The 13,069-nt window shown below is 32.1% G+C and overlaps 1 protein-coding gene across 2 annotated transcripts; it reads right to left on the reverse strand.

Annotated features, from left to right (window-relative positions):
- Positions 1-5,050: 5,050 nt before the first annotated feature.
- On the reverse strand, positions 5,051-9,102 carry LOC120151680 (UPF0415 protein C7orf25 homolog). 2 transcript variants are annotated; one of them, XR_005518635.1, is made up of 4 exons: positions 8,745-9,102; positions 6,734-6,972; positions 5,973-6,132; positions 5,051-5,457 (listed from the first exon to the last, which is right to left on the reverse strand). XR_005518635.1 is itself a non-coding variant. In XM_039164061.1 (4 exons), the coding sequence occupies exons 3-4, from the start codon at positions 6,127-6,129 to the stop codon at positions 5,268-5,270; spliced, it is 354 nt and encodes a 117-aa protein (XP_039019992.1). In that variant the 5' UTR covers positions 6,130-6,132; positions 6,734-6,972; positions 8,745-9,102; the 3' UTR covers positions 5,055-5,267. The 2 variants fall into 2 exon arrangements, 1 of the variants encoding a protein (XP_039019992.1); XM_039164061.1 differs by having other exon boundaries at positions 5,055-5,457; positions 5,966-6,132.
- Positions 9,103-13,069: the final 3,967 nt, after the last annotated feature.

Here is a 13,069-nt window from a genome sequence, read left to right on the forward strand (position 1 = left end):
AATTGCACAAATTTTCATCAATGTCTCATAATTTTCAAAACTTGCAAAATGATCCTTTTATTATCTCAAGCTTCCAGATTGATCCAATTCAATCTCCAGAACACATAGCACACGTTTAATATCAATTTTAGACCATAGGAAAATTTTCTACATTTTTCCTTTATTATTTCTCCATGCCCGAATTATCTAAAGCAATTAGGGTAAACTTTTCTTTTAATTTCAAGCATGAATTCAACCTCCTAATAACAAATTCATGCTACTCCAATCATCACAACATTAAATTCGATTGAAATTAAATCAATCCTCATAAACCCTATGATGGTTGAATATTGTATATGGCTTTACACTTGATTTTAATCATCGCACATGCTTGAAAATTAATCTACAACATCAAAAACATAAAATTCAACCTTAAATTCAGCCAAATTCAACATGTCCTTCATAAACCCTAATCATCAATCTCATCATCCAAGCATGATTTCCATGAAATTTTTACACTAAATCATAGAGAATTTCAAGAGGATTAATTCTCTATCTAATAGCTTAATCAAAAAATCAAAGAAAATGGCTTAAAATGGAAAAGAATTGTTTTCCTTACCTTCAATGGTGTTCACGACAGTAAGGGGAAGAAGTTGAACAATTTTTTTGTTGATTTTTCCTTTTTTTTATTAGCCTTTACCAATGTTTTCAAAACCGGATCGGACATTGAACCAGTAAAGGTACTGGTTCACTGGTTCAACCGAGTTCAATTGCGGTTGAACCGAATTTTATATAAAATAATATATTTTTTTAATTTTACATAATATTCAAAACAATATTAATATATATGTAACATTTTTTTTAAGTTTACAATATTAAAAGGTATAAAAATATCACAAGTCATAACATGTATAAATGAAAAACCATAAAATCAAGTGAAACAAAATGATTCAAATCAACTACAACATAATATTTAAGGTAAAACATATTAAATAATAAATATAATTATATAACTATAATCAAAAAAATAAAATTGGGGTTTAAAAAAATCATAACAAATGATGTCATTTGGTTTAATTGTTTTAAAAAAAACAATCCCACATGGCTAAGAAACATAGAAGAGTATCCCAAAAGTTTAAAGAGTAAAAATTTGAGAACAAAACAATCCCACATGGCTAAGAAACATAGAAGAGCATCCCAACTTACTTCTATAAATAATAGAGGTAATTTGACATTCAAAATCATAGAGCCTTTTGGTGAGCACAAAGCGAACTATTCTTTCGCTTCAATTGAGCTCAAATTTTAGGCTTCAATTGAGCTCAAATTTTAGGTTTCAATCGAACTTCTAAATTTTTTTTTTAGTTCGAGCCTTTTCGATTTCAAGTTTTAATATTATATTTCGAGTTGATAATTTTTAGCTCGTGAGTTTTTGAGTTGAGTTGAGCTTACTTTTAAAGTTTTCGAGTTCTAGTCGAGCTCAAAAATACTCGAATTTACCTCGGCTCGTTGAACAAACGATGTTGTTTGGTTTAAATTTTTTTTAAAGAAAAAAAGTGAACCGGCGGTTCAAACCGGTTTTGCCGGTTTTCAGCCGGTTCACCCCGGTTTTCAACCGGTTCTTCAGGTTCTTTACCGGTTCTGTGCTAATTCGATTTTGGGAGTTAACCGGACCGGACAGGCCACCGGTTCACGGTTCAACCGGTCGAACCGACCGATCCGATCCAATTTTAATAACATTGGCCTTTACTCATGTTATATTCTAATTAAATGAATTTAAAATGAATATAATAAGAAATTATCACTTTACCCTTAATAAAATATGATAATTTCCATTTGCCATTGAATTATCTTCCATTAAAATATCTCATAGTCAAAGATGAACAAACTTGAAGTTGACTTTCTAATTTAGATATGCAATTTTTGAAAATTGCAATTTAATCACCAAATTTTCTAATTTCGGCTAAATAGGAAAAATTAACTTCAATTACATTGATCCATGCTAATATGAAAATAATATTTCCAAATTTTATCTACCATCCTTCAAATTTTTGTGAAATTCCTATTCGATCCAATTATTTAATTTCTTACCGAACTTTACTACTTTATAATTTTTAATACAAATCTCAAGTCAAAATTCTGATTCCCACAAAAACCTTTATTTCAGGACAAACTATCCCTTTATGGGCTAAAATATATACTTTTAAAAATTATTATTTTAGTTCTTAAACTTTTATAAATTTTATACTTTGGCTATTACATTTTCAAAAATTATATTTTGATCACTACTTAAAATTTCAGGTGTTACAAATAGAGGTATGAATGTTTATTACCAATTGGTTGAATTTTTTTGAACATATATGATCTTGTATTTACACTTAATTTATTTAAAATTAATATAATAATTAAAACTCTAAACCCTAGATCTAGTTCTAAAACCAGTGTGGTTTTAAATATCAAAAGCGTTTTATATTGGAAATGCTTTCCATATGTGTTGTCAAATAAGTAAAAACTACTTTTTGCACCACGTATGCAATAAACGTGTTTTGCATAACGCGCTTTTGTTAATAATATAAGGATTGTCTTATACTTCATAATTTATTTTTTTTTATAAATAATTAAATAAAATGGAAAAGGAACAGTGAGAAAAATATATAAAATAAATAATGTCGTGTAAGTATCAGTAATGCTTTCTGGATTTACATTTTATATAAGGGTAAATTATATTATTAACCACTTAATTGTTTAATCATTTTACTTTTATCATTAATATTTTAATTTTGTTAATTAGATCACATAATTATTTAATTATTTTCAATCAAGGCACTAGATTTTAACAGTTGAAGGAAATACTGACATAATAGTTAAAAATTGACATAATTATACATTTAGTCCTCAATATTTATATATCATATCAATTTGATTCTAATTTAGATTTAATTTAATAAATTAGTCTTTCAATAAAGTGGTGACACGTGTTAACAGTTGACGAAAATGCTTATGTGAAAGTTAAAAATTAACATAATTACACATTTAGTCCTCAATATTAATACATTCTATCAATTCGATTCGAATTTAAATTTAATTTAATAAATTAGTCTTTCAATAAAGTTATGACTCATGTCATCACTTGATTGGAGGATATTTCCTTAATTTTAATTTATTTAATTAAATAATTTTTATTGAATCAGGTGATGACACGTCTCACTATTGTTAAGTGAAAAACTATGGAAAACTAATAAGTGAGCATAAATGGGGTAAAGATAATCAAACATGCGTCCAACAGAATAACAGTGGCATATCTCAACCACTGCACTAGCCTCTCATTTATTTCAAGATGTACAAAATCGCATATATACCTTATTATCACTAATGACTGAAAAAAAAAATCAAACTAAAATGGTCACAACAACGATTGAGCCTAGGTCTCTAATACAAGGTAGAAACTAGTTAGCCTCTAGAATAAATCAGAAATTTGATGATAAGTTAGAATAATTTATATATGAAAAGAACACTACTATAAAATAAATCTAATAGGCATTATTTCAGTTAACGCAAAATTATTATGATATTATTTATTTAAATAATATTTATACTAAATTTATTTAAATCATAAATTGTTTACTAATAATTTAAATCACATATTGTTTTATTTAAAATTATTAATAATATTTTATTTGATTTATTTAATATGGTTTATTAAAATATAATCTAATATTTTATAATACTTTCAATCGCATATTATTATTATTATTATTATCTTATAATAGATTTATTTAATATTATTAATAATATTATTTAAATAATATTGTATTTTAGAATTATTTAATGGTTTAGTTATTTTCATATATAGAATATTATAAATTAATATAAATTTTTTTATTTAGCCTACTGGATAACAGTTTCGTCTATAACTTAACGACCCAGGTTCAAGACTTTTTATAACCATTTTAATTCCATTTTCGTGCAATAGTGATAAGATATATACATATGTTGTATTAAATGTCGAAGCGTAGTGGCTAATGTAGTTGTTGAGGCGCGCTCTTACTAGGTTTTTAGACGCAGTTTCAATTCCTGGTTCTCCTATTTATGCTAATTTCATCATCTTATTAATTATGATAAAATGTTTAATTTCAACTGTGAAAAATATATTGGTGAATAGTAAAATAAATTACTTTCGAGTAAATTTCGATTATTTTTTTATAATCATATAAATACTAAAGATTTAGATTAAAAGTCATTTATACAAATATTTTTGTAGTCTTTTATTTATTTGTTTTTTATGTTAGTAAAAATTATCTTTTTGTATGTGATGTTTTCCAAGGCTTTTATATAAAATTTTAATATATACATATATTTTTTGTGCTATCACTATACTTATGGTCATCTTTCTTTTACTAATTTGCTTGAAGCGTCTAAAGCTTTTTTGCTAGTTAAAACGCTTAGACAAATTGAATGTTTAGCTAAATACAAGGATGATTAAGTCTTGTCTCCAATCTCTTTAGTATCAAAGCCAAATAATACACTATGTTGTTCAAGTGTTTATTGAAACTCTTCAATATAACATGACGAGCCTTGTACAATTTTCTTTCAATCCATATGAATTTTTTTTTTCAATATAATTTATGAAACTCATCAATCTCTCATGATGAGTTCTACATGAACAACAACAAAAGATCTAAATACCAAAATAATTTTCAAACACCTTTACTTTTCAAAAATATATATATATATATTCGCCCACATATTTCAACTTTTATTGGTTAATTGTAAGAAACTTGGTATCATTTAAGAAAATGTATCAGGTTCAAGTTTTTGTGTATACAAAAAATCCTCGTTGTGAGACTCACCTACCAAAACCATATGTACAACCCGAGTCGGTCCAGAATAGTTAAGGCGAAACCTTTGAACTGGAGAGCAAATAAAAAAAAAACTCAAACAAACAAACCAAACAATGCAATTCAATTTTTTTCTCAGCCCTAGTGACAAGCGCATATCATAAAGTTTGTTAAAGGGTAAACTTCTAGCCGAATGGGGTCAGTAAATTATAAGTGCAATTCAGAGCTTCAGGTAGACATGGTAATAGCAAGTTAAGCTTAGGTCAGCCTACTTAATTAATTGAAATATCTCTTTCTGATCAAAACAGTTGACTGTTAGTGAAATGCAAGTTTGGTCAAACCATATATGAGAGAGAACCATAAACATAGCCCTAGAGTGCTTTAAAAATGGATTTCCTCTTACCAGCATGTCCGACTGGTTAGTACAACTAGTGACCAGTTAAAGCCCGTGGTTTATGCTCGATAGTAAGTAGTAACCAAAGACATCCCCGTCTGAGCTACTGCTCTCACAAATGTCATGTTTGCGGTCAAAGTTGGAGCATGCCAGTAATCGCCAGTTCCAAACACAATCTTGTTTTTCAGTGCCAACTTTCTTGTAGTTGGTAGGCCTATCAATCGTTCAGAAGGGTTGCCTCGCATAACCCTGTTACAGTTCACATATAAAAAACGTCAAGATAAGTCATATTCTACATCCAAGAAAACATAGATTTTGGATCTTCATTCAATCCCTATACAGATCTAGTACCTAAATTTACCTACAATTGAAATTATTGTCGCATTTTATGTTTCTCAGAAGATTTAAGTTTGTTTTATTTTCCTTACTTTTTAAGCATCAGGAATTTCAGTAATTATATATTTCTGGAACTCACAAAATTTGAGTCCAATAACAATTTTTAGTTATGCTTATAGCCTTTAATTATGGTTTTGTAATTATTTTAAGTCCAATAACACTTCAGACTCTAAATAAATAAACCTTAGAAACGAATCATGACTTCAATGAGAAGCTAGCAGTTCTGCAGCTTTAATTGAGATTTCAGATTTGAAACCAGATATTGTTCGCGTTTGATTCACTACCAGACTAAATGCCTCATCATTTAGTTAAATCCTTAGACTCATGTCAGTTCGCCATAAAATTATCAAGAGAAACTTACAGGAGACCTTTCAGTAGCTGATCAGCTCTGCATTTCTCATTAGCTCCTCCACACGTTGATACCAGCACCTTGAACTCTGAAAGAACACACTCACATATCATGCCTCTCTTTCCGGATATAGCAGCACTGAGGTCGGCATGCATTGGGTTCTCAAGTTCAGACATTGCCTGCAAGAGGTACACACCTTACTACAAAAAAGATCCATGTATAATTTAGCATAAAACAAGGCACAAATCAAAGCATTGATAATGCTAATAATAGAAAAAGTAAAAGGTCAGCATCATAAAGTGATGCAGCATACAAATTTGAACACACATGGCTTTGTACTTATTGTGGATATAATTTAAGAAACCAGGTTATCAGGTCTATAACTTTATTAGGAAAGGCAACAAATAAGGGTTCGCAAATTCACTGGGGAAGACACGGGTTGAGAATAAATGAATGGAATTGATAGTATTTGACTGCTGGTAGCTTAAAAATCTACATGGCAGCACAGATAATTTAATGGATATCTTGAATGCTTAATTTGCAGGACTCAGCAGGAAGATAGGTAGGCCTAATAAAATGAAAACGGTATAAGACTTGGTGATGTAAAGGAGATGAAGACAGGAAGCTCAATGATTAATAAAATCCTATGTTGCACTGATACGGATACGGGGACGGATACGGGGACGAGAAATGGCAATTTCTAAAATTACAGGGTAGGGGGACGGCAAGGGTACGGCATATAAAATAATTTTAAAATTATAAATAGATGTAAAAAATTACCCAAAAGTTCCCATGACTCGGGTGGAAATGTGATGGGATCCTTCAGTTGCTTCCCTTGCTAAACCAAAATCTGAGACCTTTGCAGTGAAGTCATCTTCTAATAGAACTAAAATTGTTTGTCGCTTTCTCAAGCTCAACATGTGTAAATGTTTTAACTGGGAGAGCACAAGTAGCCAATGTGGAAATGAATGACATTGATGGAGAGCTTGCCATGCTGCTTGACAAGATAGAACCAATGTCTGCATTAACATGAAGACCAGATTATCATATATTCCTACTTCACAAATATCAAAATAGTCCATACAGACAACAAGGAAATATAAGTAGGTTAGATCCAGGCATCAAAATTCCATTTATTATATATTCCAACTTCACAGCTTTAAGGATGAATAACCATTATGATTCAATTGTTGCAGTAACTGAAAATACATAGACATGTCAGCTTAGGGTTGTATGTATGCCTAAACGACGTGTACATAGATCGCTAGGTTGAGCTTCAGCTTCAATAACCTGGAAATGATTCGGATATTTGATCAATAGGTTGCAACTTGCAAGTGCTCATCTTCTCAGCAGGGTTTATACTGTAATTGTACTGTAAACAATCGTTCACCACCAGAAATTGGTTATAATAGTACCCAAATCCCATCGCACTGGGCTTGGTCCCTTATATCCTGAACCGTGGCCCTCCCGGCTCGGACCCACGGTTCCACACCGCCATAACCTCCAGGGACACCACGCCGGCGTCGTGGAACACGAAATGCGATCTGGGTCCGAAGAACCAAGCGTGGTAAGCCATCCATTCTTGGATTCTATCGGCGCTTAGATTACCGTACAAAGATGATCCGCAGTGAAGATAATAGCATTGGTACGGCGGTCGGAATTTAAATTCGTTGTAAGATCCGGGTGGTTCTTTTAGAGCTACAAATTTCTCGTATTTTCTCTGGGATTTGCGTAGTAGGCATTTATCGTTAGCTTTCCGCCCGTGTTGTCTTGGTTCGGGTTGAATGGGAAGGTACAGTTCACCTATGTTGCACGGGGACGGCAGAGGAAGGCCGTACCCTGCCACCGTGGCACATCCCCGGTACGTACCCCGGTCGTCCCCGTGCAAAGGACGTTTCGGGTACTTAAAACGCCCTTCCTCTGCCGTCCCCGTGCAAAATAGATAAAATCAAATGTTGTGGAAAAAGAACAGAGGGACTTTGAGAAAGCTTTCTCTTCTCCCGTTGAAGAAAGAAAATAAATGACTGCATAGATTAGTACAAATTCTATGACCATACTGCCATGAGCATACAAAATATGCCGTGCCAAGAGGCTAGAGGTCAACAAGAAAGCGGCATATTTTCTTTGATCATTTCATTTCTTCTAGGGGGTAGACAGGGGGTAAGATATATAATTAGCCATCTAACTGTCATTTCATCGTAATTAATTTCACAAGAAATACTCCTGTCATTACTCATCTTAAATAAGAGATCAGTGCTCTATAAAGTTTGTATGTTCCTAAACAACTGAAATCATCGAAAGTTTTATTTGCATATTGAACCTTCAAGAAACATAACTTTCAACTTAAATATCCACGCCGAGAACCTATTTTACACTAACTACCTTTCATGTAAAAAGATAGGAGAGATTTCATGTTATCCATATTGATCAACTTGCGTCGTCAAGATTCTCAATATTATGTCCCATTGCTAATTCCTATGACAAGAGCTATCAAAGCCATTGTATCAAAGTTGATAAAATCATCCTCATGGGAAAATTCTTCCATCTTAGCAGATTCAACCAAATCAGCAGGCAAAACTTTATTTTTTATTCTAACATTGTAATGGGCATATAACCCAAAAAAACAATGTAAAACAACAATTTTTGGGAATTAAAAATAGAACCGAAAAAAGCTTCTTTTTGAAGGGATTTTAGCATTTTCTTTTCTGTTCTGTTTTTTCTTACCATGCATATATTATCATTATAATCTAAGAAAAAAATAAAAAAATAAAGGTAGGGATTTAGAGTTTACCTTGCTGCTGTCGGGCTTCATCGGGACCGGAGGAGTCGTCGGGGAGAGGTTGAGGGTCGTGTTAGGCTAGTGTTAGGCTTCATCGGGACCATAGCTTTGGACCTCTCGGCCGGGGAGAAAAGATCAGAGTAGGGCCTGATTTCGTAGGGGTTTGTCGGCGGGGGTGGGGTTTCCGGCGTCGTGTTGGGTGATAGATAGAGGGGAACGACCACCGATTTACGGTGGCCTAGGCAAAAAAACGCCTTGGCTCTTAGGGGAGCCAGCCGCCGCGTGCGTGAAGGGGAGGGTGAAATGAGTAGAGGAGATGAATGTTTTAGGGTTTGCTTTTCTCGGGTAAGCTAGAGTAGGAGATATTAGATTGTTAGGTTTCCTTTTTTGTTTTGGGTTAAACACGCTAAGGTCTCTATACCTTCAAAGTATTTTTACACTCCAGTCACTATGTCGTAGGTTAATTACCCACAGATCTCTAAATCTTAAGAATTCTTTTGTGTCCTGGTCACTAAATTAAGGTATAATCCAGTGTCAATCCTCGTTTTTTAGCACTTTATTGTATTTTAGTCATCTATTCAAGGGAAAATCACCTTTAGGTCCCCCAAACTTGGCAGTGTTCTTGCTTTTAGTCACTAGATACTTTATTTTGATGTTTTCTTTGATTTAGGTATCTTGTTTCTATTTTATTTTAATTCAGTGACATTTTGATATGCCATTTATTCGAATATAGACACTTATCATTAATTTATTTTATTTTAGTCACTCACAAAGTTTTATTTTCTTGTGATTTGGGTCTGTAATTTTTATGTTATTTTATTTTGGTCCTTGCTGCTGCCACATGTAATTTGATTATATTTTTGTTTTAGGTTCTTATTTTGCCATGTTTATATTCTAGTCATTGATTAAGTTTAACTGGTTGCTTAATTGGTTTTTGTTGTAGTTATTATTTATGATTTAGTTTTTGTTTTACTTTGAAATTGTTGTTATGGTCTCTGTATTATCATATCTTTGTTCTAATTTTTACTTTATTATTTGTTGCTTTATTATTGCATGCTCATATGTCGTATATATGTAGTATATATATTTAAAGGAACATTTTAACATGTTAACATCTATTAAAATTTATAGAATACTTTAAATTGCTCAATGTTGATAGTATTTTTTATATATATTCGAAACTACTTTCGAGAACCTTTGCCGTAAAATGGGTGTAAAAAGCACTACTTTATAGAAGAAGTGTGATTCAAGACAATATTCAAACGAAATGGGAACTCAAAATAAATCGAGTATATTTTATGAAAAGTAATATTAATTATTCGTTTCTTTAATTCTAACTTCTACATTTGCAACATGTGTTTCTCTAAATAGCAAATTATTTTATGCAACTATTTGTATAATTTTTTTATTCGATTATTGATTTTTGATAAATCGAGGAGGGGATATTTTTTTTTCAAGAAATAGAAGAGATAACCTTCCCGTCGGAGGATGTGCGAATCTTGATATTTTCTTTCAAATTAAAGAAGTTTCCCTAATAAATAATTCGAGACAAACTAATTAAACTCTAATAAATGGATCATATTCTAACTTTATATTTGATTTCCTAATTTTACTTCATCGACAATGTATAAGCGATTTGATACCAATTTTGGGCGCAGTAGTGGTGATTTTTCTTCCCCATGCGTAACCAACTCTCGGACCCGTTAAATCAAGTTTTTGGTAAACACAGTCTGAGTTATGGCTTTTAAATATTTTTTAATATTCTAAAAGGTGTTTTAGGTATTCGACCTACCTAACCCAAAGGTCGATGGCGAGTGTAAAACAAATTAAATGGTTTCAAACGATAAGTCATAAGCGAACTTTCTTTAAAAGAACAAAAAACTTTTAAAATAAAAAAGGACTTTATGACAGTTTGGCGACTCCGTTGGAACCTTTTTTTAAAGAGTCAAGTCGTCTATTACTTATACACTATCGTAGTTATGAAAATTATGAATTCGAATCTTTAAATAGATTATGATCCATTTATTAAAGTTTTTCTAATTTCATTATTTTTTTGTCTTACTAACGTTTTAATTTATGTTTTCAGCTTCATCATAGTTTTGTCGAGAGTTTTTCTTTTCGAGTCAAAGGTTTGTATGTTTCTTCTCGCACACATCATGAGCATTTACATGACATGAGCTCTAGACCCGAGCTTCGTCCCAAGTAAGTAGGGGTGAATGTTATACTTTTGTACGAATTTATTATTTGTATGAGTTTTAGAAAATAACCCCTTGGGTACACATATCTTATACCTTCGTATGGATTTATTCCTCGTAGGGGTATAAGGAAGTGGATTCCCTCGAATTGAACTCGATCTATTTATGCCTATAATGGGTTAGGATTAAGGGTTTGGTAGCCCAAGGGGTCATCGATAACAAGGACAATTCGAGTACTTTTCCCTGTCAGAGCCAAAACCATGCATATAGTGAACCGTAGATTAGTCACACTAAGTAGAGTCATGTCGAACCTTTGTCCGTATTAAGTGCAAAAATAAGCATACACTAAGGATGAACGACTCTAAACCTTTACATTTTGCTTCGAATTCATAGAATATATTTCTTTTTGAATGAAAGCTGTGAACTAGATACCATGCAGATAGAATTAATTTCCTGAAAATAAAGCATGTCGGGTAGAAAACATTTCTGGGTAGGATTGCTATTTAATAAAAGCATGCTCGGGTAGATACCATGATGGGGTAGGTGTTATATTCATCTCTGAATAACACTTTTATCTGTATCGATTATCTTACATATACTAACTCTTTTTTGCGTGTGTCATTTTTCATTTTTTTACATTGCATCATCATAACATAACACGAAAATGTTTATTCGCAAGGCGATATTTAAGTGAAATTTTTCACAAAGAGAGATAATAGTTTTCAATCAAGCAATCACGTACACAGACATGTATCGAGGGCTAAACGAGTTTTAGAGAGTACAAGAAGGAAACTTGCTTGAAGATCATGCAACATTCAAGACTGAAAAGATGACACATTGATCCGAAAAACAATAAGTCTTCTCTACGATCGTTCTATCGCTAATTACCAATGAGTGACGCGTTACTTCAACATCGCATGGGCATTAATTGAGTTAGGTTACAGAGTATTTGAGGGCCATAATTTTTAAAGATGACATTCTGAGATGAAGCATCGACCCATTACATACCCCGATTCTAAGCGAAAACATGTCTGTAAAATGGACTATCTTGTAATGTGAAGACTTTTATCTTTGATGAAAATTGTTCTATTATATTCATCTTTGAGAGCAACACTTTTTACATTCTCATCTTTGAATATTTATGTTTACATTTACATTTGCATTATGTACTCGCATTATGTTTGTTTTAAATCTTTTCAACACATATTCAATCATTAAAATTTGGGAATAATTCGTGGAGTATTCCATGACAGAATTTCTAAAAAAATAGATTGGAGTCAACTTGGTCTTCCTAGAAAACGATAGGAGACATGAATGAGATCTTAGCACAGGTTAAAAGAATCGAGAAACTCCAAGAACAACTTGTTAAAACCCAGCAAGAAATGACTAATCAAGCAAGGAAATTTCATTACGAGTCAAGAGAATATATGTCTTAATTGATGCATATGATGACTTTCTTGATTCATATGGAAAAGCCATTAGAGGATCATGCTGTAAATATTGTGAATGAAATGATAATGATAGATGATCAAGAGCCTGCTAAAGAGTAGGGCAATTTGAGCCAGCTCCAGAAATTAGATGTGGTCATAAAACACATCTCTGAATTGGTAATAAATGAAGAAACAATAAAAGATGAAGATTTCCATATTAGATATGGACCTCACTCAAAGAAGAGGGTAGAGAAAAAACCAAAATCATGTTAAGAAATCTAAGAAGAGTCAAACTCTTATGATTTAATGCTTTAATCCCTTACAACTATCAAGTTAGGTTAATCAAACTCAACCTCCCAAGACAGCGCAAGCTAGCCTTCCGTCAAGAGAGTTATAGGATAATAAAATGAAGTCGTAAAGTTTTTAGTTCCCTCTCTTTCATTTTTCAAGTGAAAAGATACATTTTGAAATGCTGAAAGTTGAGTTGGTTGCACCACGTTATGTCCAGCCATAGTGGCCTCTAAACGAGTAATAGTCTTATAAGGAGGTTCCTTGAATAAACCAGATTGAAACCTCATAACATGCAGTTAAGGTTTCTACTAATCTTGAAGGAAATTTCAAGATCATCTCGAACAACAAATTAAGAGATCCAAGGCAGAGAAGCAAAATGTCATACTTTAATGCCAAACATCCATTTCCCAAAAGAGATTAA

This window comes from Hibiscus syriacus, unplaced genomic scaffold (genome assembly GCF_006381635.1).
Source record: "Hibiscus syriacus cultivar Baekdansim isolate YM2019G1 unplaced genomic scaffold, ASM638163v2 tig00111067_pilon, whole genome shotgun sequence".
Lineage (NCBI taxonomy): Eukaryota > Viridiplantae > Streptophyta > Magnoliopsida > Malvales > Malvaceae > Hibiscus > Hibiscus syriacus.

Coding starts and splice junctions, on each gene's coding strand:
- LOC120151680 (XM_039164061.1), bottom strand. CDS start 6,129: ATGTCTGAACTTGAGAACCCAATGCATGCCGACCTCAGTGCTGCTATA. Junction 5,458..5,965: donor CAGCTACTGAAAGGTCTCCT/GTAAGTTTCTCT, acceptor GAACTGTAACAG/GGTTATGCGAGGCAACCCTT.